At 37.4% G+C, this 12893-nt stretch overlaps 1 protein-coding gene across 4 annotated transcripts in view; it reads right to left on the bottom strand.

The window, feature by feature from the left end:
* Window positions 1-9490: 9490 nt before the first annotated feature.
* The window catches only part of UBE3C (ubiquitin protein ligase E3C), a 183893-nt gene continuing 180490 nt past the window's right edge, over window positions 9491-12893 (bottom strand). For all 4 annotated transcript variants that reach the window (XM_007504677.3, XM_007504678.3, XM_001364910.5 and 1 more), the window contains one exon: window positions 9491-11204. In XM_007504677.3, coding sequence (XP_007504739.1) covers window positions 11034-11204 — 171 coding nt within the window. In that variant the 3' untranslated portion in view covers window positions 9491-11033. The remainder of the gene's footprint in view (window positions 11205-12893) is intronic.

The raw sequence follows: 12893 nt of genomic DNA, 5'->3' as shown, positions 1-12893 counted from the left end.
TTTCTGCCCTGGAACTGATACTTAGTATGGATTCTTTTTTTATTTTTTAAATAAATTCTTACTTTCTATTTTAGAATCAATACTAAGTATCAGTTCCAAGGTAAAGAGTGGTAAGGGGTAGGCTGTTGGGGTTGAGTGACTTGTACAGGGTCACAAAGCTAGAAAGTGTCTGAGGACAGGTTTGTCCTCCCATCTCCAGACCTGGTTTTCTATTGGTCATGCTGCCTAGATGTCTCCTTAGGATTGATTTTAAGACAGAAGATAAAGACTTTTAAAAAATATGGGTTGTAATACATAGTGGATTTCCAAGGTCCAATACATATTTTAAGAGACCTTGAATTCTGGGAGTTGATCAAGATAAGGGCTTCTAGTCCTCTTTTTTCAGTTTCACTTAGAATCAAATAGTACTCAATTAAGTTTCAGGTGATTAAGCACAAACTTTTCTATAAAAGTATTGTTATTCTCTCTGCCATCATTTTAGCCACTGGACCTGAACCTTTCTGAGTCACTCATTCTTCTAGACCACATGAAAAAGAAAAGCAAGTCCCCTGAAAATTTATGATAGAGTATAATTCAGTGCTGGCATGTGATGAGCTAATTATTATTTCGCAGTGCTTAGCTTCTCTGTTTCGATGAAATATGACAGGTGAACTCAGAAGTATGACTAGAGAGCAGGCAGGGCAGCTCTGTTTGGAGTGAAAGGCAAACAGAATGATGGGAAACAAAGTTGACTCTGGGAGGATGGGGTTGGGGCAGGAGGTGGCAAGAGCAAGAGATTGAGCTGGCAGGGGTGGGGAGTGCAAAGGAGGGTGTCTGGAGCAAAGCTAGATAACTCCCTCTCTTCTCCACCATCAGACACAAACACATATTCATTCACATGTCCATGCACACAATTTTGGGGAATGTGGTCGAGTTTGGGAAGAGAGCTTTGCTTTGATAAAGCATCGCCTGATAGGGACACCAAATCAATAGGTATTTATAAAGAGTGGAGCCAACACGTTTATAGATGACCCAACCTCTGAGTCTTCTCTGGTTTCTCTTTAAACTTTTTTTGTTTCCTTTGTTTCCCCAATGCTGATTTCCGGGGCCCCAAACCTATGCTTTGGGGAGACGAGGCTGTTTTCAAATACTTCCATCAGTGCTGGTGTTGGGAGTGAGTTTTAGTTCTTAGGACAGATTGGTACACAATTAAGAAATGGATGCAACGTCTTCTTTCACTTTTTCTTGCCCCTTTTAGGGTAGGGAAGGCTTTGCAGGTTCCTAAGTGTCCTCAATAGTACCATCCATCAAACCCACTTCAGCCCTACCTTTCCTGGAGAAAGCTCTAATTCTTTTTCTCTTTCTCCTCCCACCCTCAATTAGATTTTTACTCAGATCTTCAGAAACCTGACTTCCAGTTAATTTGATAAACTCATGTGTGAATTCAAACCTGTTAGTGCTGTGGGCTTTATTAGCTGTTCCTGTTTGCCAGAAAGGGATACTCTGAAAGGGCTCAAAAGCCTTGAATGCCATAAATCACTCCAGGAAACATAGGAAGTGATTCTTGGGTTGGGGGTTCTTTAGGAATGAATGGAACAATTCTGCCATGCAGTAAGCCAAGATACAGAGAGTCCTAAACTCTTGGGGTCTCATGGCCAGCTTCTTGGCCAACCACAGCTTGGTGGGGGAGAAGGCAATAAGCATTTATCAAGGTTCTATTCTGTGCCAGGAACTCTGTTTAGTGCTTTTTACAAATTCCATCTCCTTGCCCTTCAGAACAACCCTGCAAGGTAAATGCTATTATTTATCCCCATTTTGTAGTCTAGGAAACTAAGGCAGAGATCACACAGCTAGATTTCAGGCTTAGCACTCCATCTACCATATCATCTAACTGATTGGTAGTACAGGAGTACTAGACACAGAGTCAGGAAGACAAAAGTTCACATTTTGCCTTACTGGCTAGGTGGTACAATGGATAGCGTCAAGCCTGGAGTCAGGATGACCTGAGTTCCAGTCCAATTTCAGATACTTACCTGTGTGACCCTGGGCAAATCACTTGCTTTAGTTTTCTCATCTGCCAAATGAGCTGAAGAAGGAAATGGCAAACCACTCCAGTACCTTTGTTAAGAAAATCCCAAATGGGATTGTGAAGAGTCAGAAATGACTGAACAATCACCATTACCAGCACTACAAGCTATGTAACCATGGGCAAATCATTTAATCTTGGTGAGCCTCAGTTTCCTCTTTTGTAAAAAGGGTGCTGCAAATGAAAACTATTAAACAGTATAAGCTAAGGGCAGTTAGGTGGCCCAGCATAAAGTCGGGTCCCGAGTTCAAATGTGGCCTCAGACATTGCCTGGCTGTGTGACCACTCTTCTGTCTTAGAACTGATACTATTAATTCTCAGGGAGAAGATAAGGATTTTTATAAAAACAACCAAATCAAACAGTATATATTAGCCAATTGTAATAATGGGTAATCCCTTTTACTGTGGGGGATGAGATAGGCATGTGCTAACTCTTGGGGAGGAGGGGGCAATTAGGAAAGGTCTTGGCTACACCTGAGCAGAGCATTAAGGAGAGTATGTGTTCCAGGTGTGAAGTAAAGCCCGTGTTGAAAGGCAGAGAGAGAAGATGGCAGGTTGGGCATGAAGGACAGTAATTAGGCTCATCAGGCTGGACTAATGTGTCCATAAAGGAGAGTAATATATAATAAATCTAGGAAAGGAAGTTAGAGGGACTGGAACCTTATTCTGCATTGGGGAGCTACGGCAGCTTCTTGAATGATACAGTAAGATCTGTGCTTTAGGGATATGCCTTTGTCAGCTATATGGAGGATGGACTGATGAAGGGAGAGATGAGGCAGGGAGCCAACCAGGAAGCTGTCACACTAGTCCAGGTGAGATGTGCTAGGGATCAGAGGTAAAATAGTGACTATGAATGGAGATGGGGGGGGGGGGGCAGATGTGACAAATACTGTGGGATGAAAGCAACAAGATTTGACAACAAGATTTTCTGTGATGGGGGTTAAAGAGAGGGAAGAGTCTGTCTTTGGGCCATTGGAAAGATGGTGGTCCCCTTGAAAGAAATAGGGAAGTTCAGAAAAAGGATGGGTTTAGGTGGAAAGGTAAGTTTAGTTTTAGATATGTTAATTTTGAGAGATCTATGATGCATCTATTTGTAAATGTTCAGTTTGCAGAAGGTGATATGGAATTAGAGGTTCGGAGAAAAGAAGGGCTTTATTTAAATCTGAGAGTCATTTGTACACACTACATGGGAGCTGATGAGATAGCGGTGGGATGGGACATGGATAATAACTAGCAAAATAGATTGGAGTCAGATAAATAAAGAGAGCAGAGTCACAAAAACAGAGAGGGATGTTAAGAGTGCCAAATGCTTTTGGAGAGTCTCTAGATGATCCAGTTATAAAACTGGATAGCCCAGCATAGCATTACTGGTTCTGTTTCCTAAGGAGATCAGGAAAAAAGGAAGTATTTATACAAATATTTATAGCAGCTTTCTTTGTGGTGGCAAAGAATTGGAATTTGAGAGGATGCCCATTGATTGGGAAATGGCTAAACCAATTTTATATGATTATGATGGAATACTATTGCACCATAAGAAGTGATGAGTAGGCTAATTAAAAAAATTGGAAAGAACTACAGGGATAATATAATGAGTAGAGCCAAGAGAACATTATACACAGCTACAGAATTAATATTGGGAAAATAGTGAATGTAACCACACCAGTGAATGAATTTAAAAATGAAAACACAACTTAATTTGTATGAATATGTTGTTTTCCTGGATTTTTGTGAGGTGGGGAGTAGAGGGGTAGGAGTCTGGATACTTGTGGATGGGATTAGGTATGTATGAAGAAAAGTAAAAAACATTTAAGAGATGTGATTTCATTTATATACAATCTTCCTTTTCTTTGTATATAGAAATTCTTATTTGGTTTTCTAAAATTTATATATTCTTTACATTTTATATGTGATATGAATATACTACATGAATGTAGATATAACATAGATATAGCTATATATGATATGAAGCAAGAACTTCAAGAATTGCATACAAATATATTCTTTATTAAACTGAATTTAAATGAATGAGAAATGAGGAAAAGGTCAGTGGATTCAATAATGTAAAAATTATTGGTAACTTTGGAAGCAGGGAATGCAGACAATTTTTAGGGGTCTGGCTGACAGACAAGAGAGGAAAAATAGTAAGAGTAATTTAAGAACATCGTAAGGTCAAGTGTTTATCGTGGAGGAGACCTTGGCATGTTTGTAGGCAGCAGGAAAGGAGCCAACAGAGAGGAAGAAATGGAATAGTAGAGGGGGCATAATTGCAAGAGTTGGGATCAAGGGTATAAAGTGAGGCAAAGTTAGTTTTCTTCCTTAGAAACTGGAATAAAGGGAAGAGATCAAGGAATGAGAAGTGGTTTTGAAGAGAAGAGGAAAGTAATGGTATGTGGCCTCTGTTTTCTCTGTATGAGTCAATGTTCTTTGCTGAGGATAGGAGGGGAGGCTTATGAAAAGAAACTTGAAATAGCTTCAGAGAGGAACTGAAAAGTTAATTAAGGAAGAGTGAGAAGCACAATGAAGACAGTTAAGATGAGAGAACAAAGACGTGTAATAGATCTGGACAGCATGGTTGTGTGACTTTTGTACCACCCCTATACAGAAGAATAGGAGTAGTAGAGGCCAGAGAGGGAGTAATTCAGGACTGGGCTCTGACAAAGCAGAAAGTAATGACACAACAAGTTTCAAGAACAGAGGAGGTGACATAAGGTCGAATAGAAAGGGAGGGAAGTTAAAGCCAGTGCAGAAGGTTTGATGGCCTGAGGAAGAACTGGAGGTCATGGTGAGGATGAAGGACAGATTTAGGAAGGAGGCAGAAGTAAAGACAGGCTGACAGCAGGTTGAGATAAAGGAATTCCAGAACTGAAATTCTGGAATTCAGCCTATGGTTGATGGTGTAATCAAGGGTGTTTCAGCTTCTGTGTATGCATCTGAAGTGGGATAGAAGTTATGAAGCTGGGAATTAAGGACCAGCTGGAAGGCCAGGATGTTTGAAGTAGCCTTAACATGGTATCTTAAAGTCTCATAAGACTTAGGATGGACGAGAAAAATGAGCAAAGTTCTGTTACTGAGAGAGGAGGAAACATGACCTAGAAAGAGAACAAGTTAAAAGAAAGCTGATTGTCCTTTCCTACATAATGTGGTTTTTCTTCTCCCTTGAAGTTCACTTGCTGCCTGTCCATGCCCTGCCAATTTCCTCCTTTTATTAGTATTTATTTCTGACCAATCAACTTAGAGAAGTTACAGGTAGGCAAGTGGATCACTGGTAATAAATTATTTTTATTACATATGAGGCAAAATTCTTTTTTTAATTTCATTTTTTTCATCCATGCACTTATTATGAAGAGCATTTTTCCATGGTTACATGATTCATGTTCTTTCCCTCCTCTCCCTTCCCCCCCAGGAGCCAATGAGCAATTAATTGCTCTGGATTATACATGTATCATTGTTAAAAACCTATTTCCATGCTATTTGCAGTAGTGAACATTTAAAGTCAAAATCATGAGGGAAAATTCTTATTAGTGATAATTTTGGACAACTGTTTAATTGCTCCTTTAACTTTCAAAGCCATCTAATGTTCTATGGCCATAAGGGGCAGAAATGAAAGGTTGGACAAAAGAGGATACTTTGGGCATCTAAGAACTGGGCAATGAATAACAATGAACCAAAGTATCATAGCTCTTTCAGGGAGTGGGTAGGGGTGAAAAAAATGAATTTCATTTTGGATATAATTAAGATGTCTGGAGGGGGGCAGCTGGGTGGCTCAGTGGATTGAGAGCCAGGCCTAGAGATGGGAAGTCTTGGGTTCAAATCTGGCCTCAGACACTTCCCAGCTGTGTGACCTGGGCAAGTCACTTAACCCCCATTGCCTAGCCCGTTCTATTCTTCTGCCTTAGAACCAATACACTGCTTTGACTTTAAGATGGAAAGTAAGGGTTTAATAAAAAAAAAAGATGTCTATGGGACATCCAACTCGGTATATTCAACAAGCAGTTCTAAGTGTGAGACTCTAGGTCAGGAGACGAGATTGGAATGGGCACTGATGACTTCATCAAATAAAACAGTTGATTAAGAGAAGAGGACCCAGGGCAGAGCCTTAGGGATCAAAGTAAAATGGAGAAAGGGGAGAAGTGAAGGAGTGTGTTTGGAAAGGGAGAACGCTTTCCAACCACCTCTGTGGAAGGTATCAAATGCTGAGGTCTACTTTTACAAGACTAAGGACAAGAATAAACTCTGGGGCTGGAGGTGACTTGCAGTATATGTATCTATATGAAAACCACGTGCCTCACTTCACAGATCCTTAAGTTCACTGGTGTGGATTGCAACTCTACTCGACAGTCTTGAGAATTCTTTGTGGCTATCATGACCTGCTGATTCACCTTATAAAGGTAGGTAGTTTCTGATCTGGACAAACTGATTCTTGGATAACAGATATTAAGGAATGACACAAACCACAATGAGATTTTTATCAAAGTCCTATTATTTTTTTGTGCTTGTTTTTCCCTCACCCAAAACTATACTCACATTTTTTCTCATCTTATTCATGGAACATTCTAGTGAGCCTGGATGTGGGAGAGAATTTGTTTCAGATAGAGAATCAGAACTGGGATCAGTACCCGTATGCCCAATCAATTCCTTTTCCAGTATTAACTAGCATATTTCCAGGTGGTTCCAAGAAGATCCATTATTTGCTTATCCACTTAGGTTATATCAATGCCCTCTATTTTTCACTATCTCCATTTTCACTCTGCCAAGTCAGTGAAAGCCCTTTGAGCTCATCAACTTTTAGACATTCCTACACTGAAAACTATGAAAAAGACTTCCTGAACTTCAACAAGACACGACAGAATAGTTGCTTACAAATGGAACTTCTGCTTTCTGGCCCAAGTCTTTGTAAAAGAAATCAGTCAATAGTTATGGATATTGACTATATTATCTTCTCCACATTTCTTCCATTTTACTGACCTTTCCTCCCAAGTGTCTTCTTGGAAATGTCATGTTTTGTTTGATACTATAAAAACTAAACCTTTTCTAAGAACACCATAGATTTTCATAAAAACATGAAATTAATTTCTTAACTACCATTCTGTTAAGAGAATCTAGATAAATCACTAAGCAGCTATTCCAATGGCCACTGAGAGAATGAGTTTGCACTTAGATAATAAAATCCAGGGAACTATCCAAATTCTTTAAATAGGATTTTTAAATTGAATACCGAGAAAAGGCTAGATTGTGGAAAGCTACGTTATATTGCACAGATTTTTTTTTTGGCTGAAATGAGACCTTGTCTAACAATCATCAGGTGAACTGAAAGCTTGAGAGGTTGAAGAAAGTTCCTATTATTTCCTTTTCTTTTTCTGTATAATGGCAGATTCATTCCTTCTTAAACCAATGCTAAGTTTTGACATGATGGATGACACACTGTGTTTACTTGGCGTCATAAAACTCCTTTATAGAATACAAGATGGTATAAGAGTATCTTGGGCAGAAAACCATTTTATCTTAGCTAAACCAGACTGTTTGTTTGTTCAGTCACAGATGGTTTAAAGATTTAAGTTTAAAATTAAGATAAAGTTTAAAGATGATGGTTGCTAGGCTGGAATCAACAAACTGGTTACTTGTGGAATAAGGGCAGAGTTCTTGGAAGGCAGGATGAATAAAAAGGATTCTCACTTGGTGCAGGCATAGAATTGTCCCAGTTCAGACTCCTCTGATTGCTTGGGTAGGTGGCACTCAAAAGAGTAATAATAAGCAAGTAGTATTCTAGTGTAGGACCTAGAGTTTTGTGACAAGCTGTCTTGCCCACTATAGCTCTGTAAACTCAATCAAAGTTCCCTAAGTGGATTAGGTTAAATTGACTAGGGTCAAGGTGCTAATGGACCTTGCAAAGAACCAGTTTCATTCTGAATTCTTTTCCAGTGGCTGACTGCTGCCTTTTCATTATGGCAACAATGACCGCAGAAGCTACAAAAGGCCCTATGATACAACACAATATTTTTCCTGGGAAAAGAGAGTCCTAGAAAAAGAAACAGCTATCATTGTTGCCTAACAGCCCCTTTCAACTAAGATAATCTGTTTTGCTCTCTCTCAAACAAAATGCCAATTCCCACCTTCATGCCTCAGTTCACACTATTCTTTACCTGGAATCTTCTTCCTGCTCACCAATTCATGTCAAATACTTCAAGCTCAGGCTTAAAATTCAGTTACTTCAAAAAGTTTCCTTGGACAACTTTTATCATGTCCTCTACATATACACTTTCAAAGTTCTGTCATATTAGGCCTCTGTTTATTTTAATTTGTAGTTTGCCCAACTAGACTGAAAGGTGCTCAAAGCCAATGACTGTGTGTCATTTACTTTTGAATGCTTCGAAATATACACAACTAGTGTACTAATATTATACTCAATGAATGTTTGCAAAATTAATTTTTCCCACTACCTAGGAGCACTAGAAAGAATATTTTTTCAAATATGAAATTTAGCAGTTAAGTCAAAAACCTGTAAGAATTATAGAAATAAAAAAAAAACCTTAAAAAAGAAGTCATTGTACAAAGGTGAATTTAAACATCTTACACATTATAGGACCAAGGGAAAGTCTTCCACAGAAAAATCTAAAACAGTTACTTCTATAACAATGCCTTTGGCTTTAGGCACAGTATAACAACAAATGGGAGAGTGCCAAAAAGAGAAAAGACAGGGATTGATGATAAAAAGAATTATAAACAATCTTACTAACCATTTACAAATGCAAGAAGTTATTTCCTGAAAGGGGTAGATACCCAACTAAAGGAACCACTTTTCATATAAAACAGAAATCCTATACTATAAAAAGATATTGGATTATCAATTAGGTATGTCCCAAATCACTTTTCTTCAATAATACGCAAACCTTGCCATAGCCCTGGGAAGAATATAATATACCATCTTTATTTTATTAGGTCATGGTTTCATATTTTAAGGGAACAAATACCTTAAAAAGTTAAAAACAATAAAAGCCTTTAGTAATACTGGTAGTAAATTTGCTTTATAAGCTAGGCATGCTATATCAGATTTTTCCATCATGGTGTTAGGTTTGAAGAATACAATTTTGTGAATCTGTGAAACAAAAAGCTATATTACAAATCCTTTTGTGAGAGAGATGCATGTGCACACTCTTAAAATATGAGCATTAAATACAAATATTTAATTTGCATTAAAATCTATAAAACAAGAATCCAACTGAATCTCAAAGTAACTATAAGATACTTAAAAATAAGATCAAATAAATAGGCTTGTTTTAGAATTAAAGAAAGCTAATAAATAGTAATTATTGATCTCTCTTCTATTTAATTTTCAGTCTTGATAAAATTTACATGAAATCAACTTACAAATAAAGCATACGTAGAGAATGCAACATTCAACATAAATAAAACAGTCTAAAGCAAAAGAAAAAGAAAAACAATTATTTTATTTCTTTATACCAAGACTACAAATAGCATTTGAACACTTCATTTATTACCCAAATTAAGAAATTATACAATTTATATTGATACTGGTAAAGATCTTACAAGCATCATTTAGTCTTTCCACATTTATAAGTATATTGCTAGTTACTGTCAATTATATATGACATCCAACATAGACTCCAGTGACAGTAAAATATTTTCGGCAAAAGAGATGACAAAGAAACTGATTATAAATTCTGGTGATTACCCACCTCCCTCCCCTATCTAACCTTTAAGAAGATGCACTTTATTTTCACATGGATGTTTTGAGTTGTTGACTGTTTTTAATCAGCTAAATTAGATATGAACACAAATCTTGAACCCATAAAGTGCCTTTTTATTAAGAGAATAGCTTCTTTCCTCTATCAAAGGAAGATGCTTCCCTGGCAATCAAATCATATTCAGCAATATGTTCCTCCCACCATCCTGTCTAAACAGCAGCACTCAATGCAGCAGCTGAAAGCAGAAGCTGCTAAGCCACAAAAATAACAATCAGTTGTTTCTATAGCCCAGAAATGACAACTGAAGGGAGCAAAGTTCTAGAAAGAATATGACAACAGCAGGTTACAGATACAAAAGAGAAAGTCTGTTACTTCGGTTCAAATGATTTTTAATAGATGTTACAATGGATTTTCTCTCAAAGTCATTACTATTGTAGGTAGTGTGTATGTCATGGGGATAGGATACATACCAAAAGAAATCTGTACAGGTATGAGGCCAGAAGGGGGAAAAACAGAACAAAGAAGTGTTTATACTTCACATCTATTAATATAATGTCCAAATCATCATGATGCAGCCCAATGTAGTACTTAAAATAAGCATGCTAATCCCATTTCTGGAAAATGGTTTCAAAAGCACAAATAAAATATTACCAATGTTACATATTTTTCAATCTTACCACTTCAGGAGAAGGCAGCAGAAAACAGATGCGTTTAAATTTCAGTTGCAACAACTAAGGATTGTAAACAATTCAACCACGTGAGAAGCAATAAGGGGGGGCTTAATGGTAAGCATTTTTAATCTTCTAGGCCCAGGATGTCTGCATACATCTTCAAGATGGCATCTGCCCAGCTCTATCCCATTAAGCAACGTGCCACATCTTATAACTTTATTGCTAGCTCATAAAGTTATCTCTATTTGAACAGCACAGAGTGAAAGCTTCATCTTTGGTTATTTCACTGTATACACTGAGTTTGCCACTGTTCTTAAAATGTGCTCTTCTTGGCAACATAAACACTAAACCAGCCACTTGCACACAGCATTGGTTATTTTGAGTCACTGGAAAACGGCGTCCATGTAAATAAATGAGTTACTTAATAAAATCATGTGTGTTTTAAAAAATAAACTTAGGAGGACATCTGGTAAGAAAGAAGAGCTGCAGAAACCTAGCCTGAGATCCCTTGGTTGGCTTGGTAGGGGCACTGCTTATGGTGGAGGCACTGCTTTGTTTCTTTCTGCAGAACATTGGATTTAGCTTCTACACAACTCAGCTTAGCTCAAATCCAGCAGCACATTCGATGGCATACAGGAGCTTACTACGGAGAAGGTTCTCGTCATAAAACTCAGGCAGCTTCAGGAGGTTCATGCAGGTACTGGCAGTGGGAAGTCGGTCTAGGTCAGAGCCCCCATTGTGAATGCAAAATGCAGGATACAGCTCCTGAAAAAATACATGAAGTGAGAAAAAGTTGTTTTTTTTTAAAGTTTGTTTTAAAATCAAAGCCATTGAAAGTCAACAAAGAAAATGTGCTTGAATTGTTTGTTCGATTAGCCAGCAGTAAACATTGCATTCACATTTCGCAGAGAATATTTCATTTCCTTGGTGTACTAATCACATCTTAAGGGGTAACACTGCATGGTGAAAGAGCAAAGCAACAGACCTGGCTTTGAATCTTGGCTCTACCACTGACCATGATGAGCAGATCACTTAACCTTTCAGTGTCTGTTTTCTTGACTATAAAATAGGTATACTACTACTTACCTCAGTGGGTTACTGGGAGCAAGGTGCTTAATAAACCTTCAAGCTCTAGGAAAATATGAGGTCTTATCATTATCATCATCTCTCTCTGGGCACCTTTATTACATTATTTATAAGGAACGATCTTGCATTCAAGGACACAGTAAGGATAAAAGGATATGGAGGGGGCAGCGAAATGGCTCAGCACACTGAGAGTCATGCCTAGAAGTAGAAGATCCTAGGTTCCAATCTGGCCTCAGATACTGACTAGTTTTATGATCCTGGGCAAGCCACTTAATCCCCAATGCCTAACCTTGACCAATGGTTCTAAAACAGAAGCAAGGGTTTAAAAATAAAAAGGATATGGAAACCACTCTGAAAGAAAACTTTATGTAGAGACTCAGCTGAGTCTTATCCACAAATGTCCCTCTTCCTTTTTTTTTTTTGGTAAATCAAAATTTTAAATTTAATATAGCAACCAACTAAAAAAATTCTAATGAGCTTGCAAATACCATAATTTTTACATGATTTATATTATCAAATAAGCGTATATACAACTTCAACAAAGCAACAAAACATTGTTTGCTTCCTTGTTCCTTTCTAAATCCTTATTTCTTTAAATTATTAAAAATATTTGTTTTCTAATTAAAATTGTAGCCTAAGTACATTACTGTTCACATCCTGCTTTTTAACTGCTGCATTTTGATTTTTATATAGTAGTCAAATATGCAGAAACCCATTACTGCCTCAAACTATTAAAAACAATCCAAAAGAACAATTTTAAATAGCAAAATAGGCTGCCTTTCATTTTTATAATTTAGATTTATTAAAAGGCTTAATAGGGCAAGTCAGGTAACCTTAAAAAAATCTAGAAATTCCATAAATGACAGAGAAGATACTAATCTATACTGGTAGAGGAAATCTCCTTATCTGAGAATTCCCTTTACTAATGAAATAATAGGTCCAGTCACTGTCACTAGTTGTAGTCACTGTGCATTTTTCTTTAGAAAGTGTTTTTACTATAAAATAGTAAGCTTATTGCTGCTGTACCTTACCATACTTCCATATAAGCAGGATATATTTAAAAGGAGCATGGTTTCTATATCAGTAATTAAAATGATCTGCCACTGAAATGGATACAATGAAAAGAATCTAAAAGGTTTCTTAAATTGAATCACATTTCATTTTCCTAATGACAGTCAACAACCTAATAAACTTTCTCTTGTCTATTTTCTTGTCCTGCTGGGACCTAGATGAGGATATGGTCAAATCTTTCCAAAGAGCAGAAAGCATGGTCAAAAGATGTTTGCAGAGATTTTTCTTGAAAATGGAGTTTTGCTAATTGGCTCCAGGAGGAGGGAAGGAGAAGGGGAGGGAAAGAACATGAATCAT

Source organism: Monodelphis domestica, chromosome 5 (assembly GCF_027887165.1).
Source record: "Monodelphis domestica isolate mMonDom1 chromosome 5, mMonDom1.pri, whole genome shotgun sequence".
Classification (NCBI taxonomy): domain Eukaryota; kingdom Metazoa; phylum Chordata; class Mammalia; order Didelphimorphia; family Didelphidae; genus Monodelphis; species Monodelphis domestica.
Note: the sequence above shows the minus strand (reverse complement) of the source record. Positions and strands in the feature narration are given on the sequence as shown.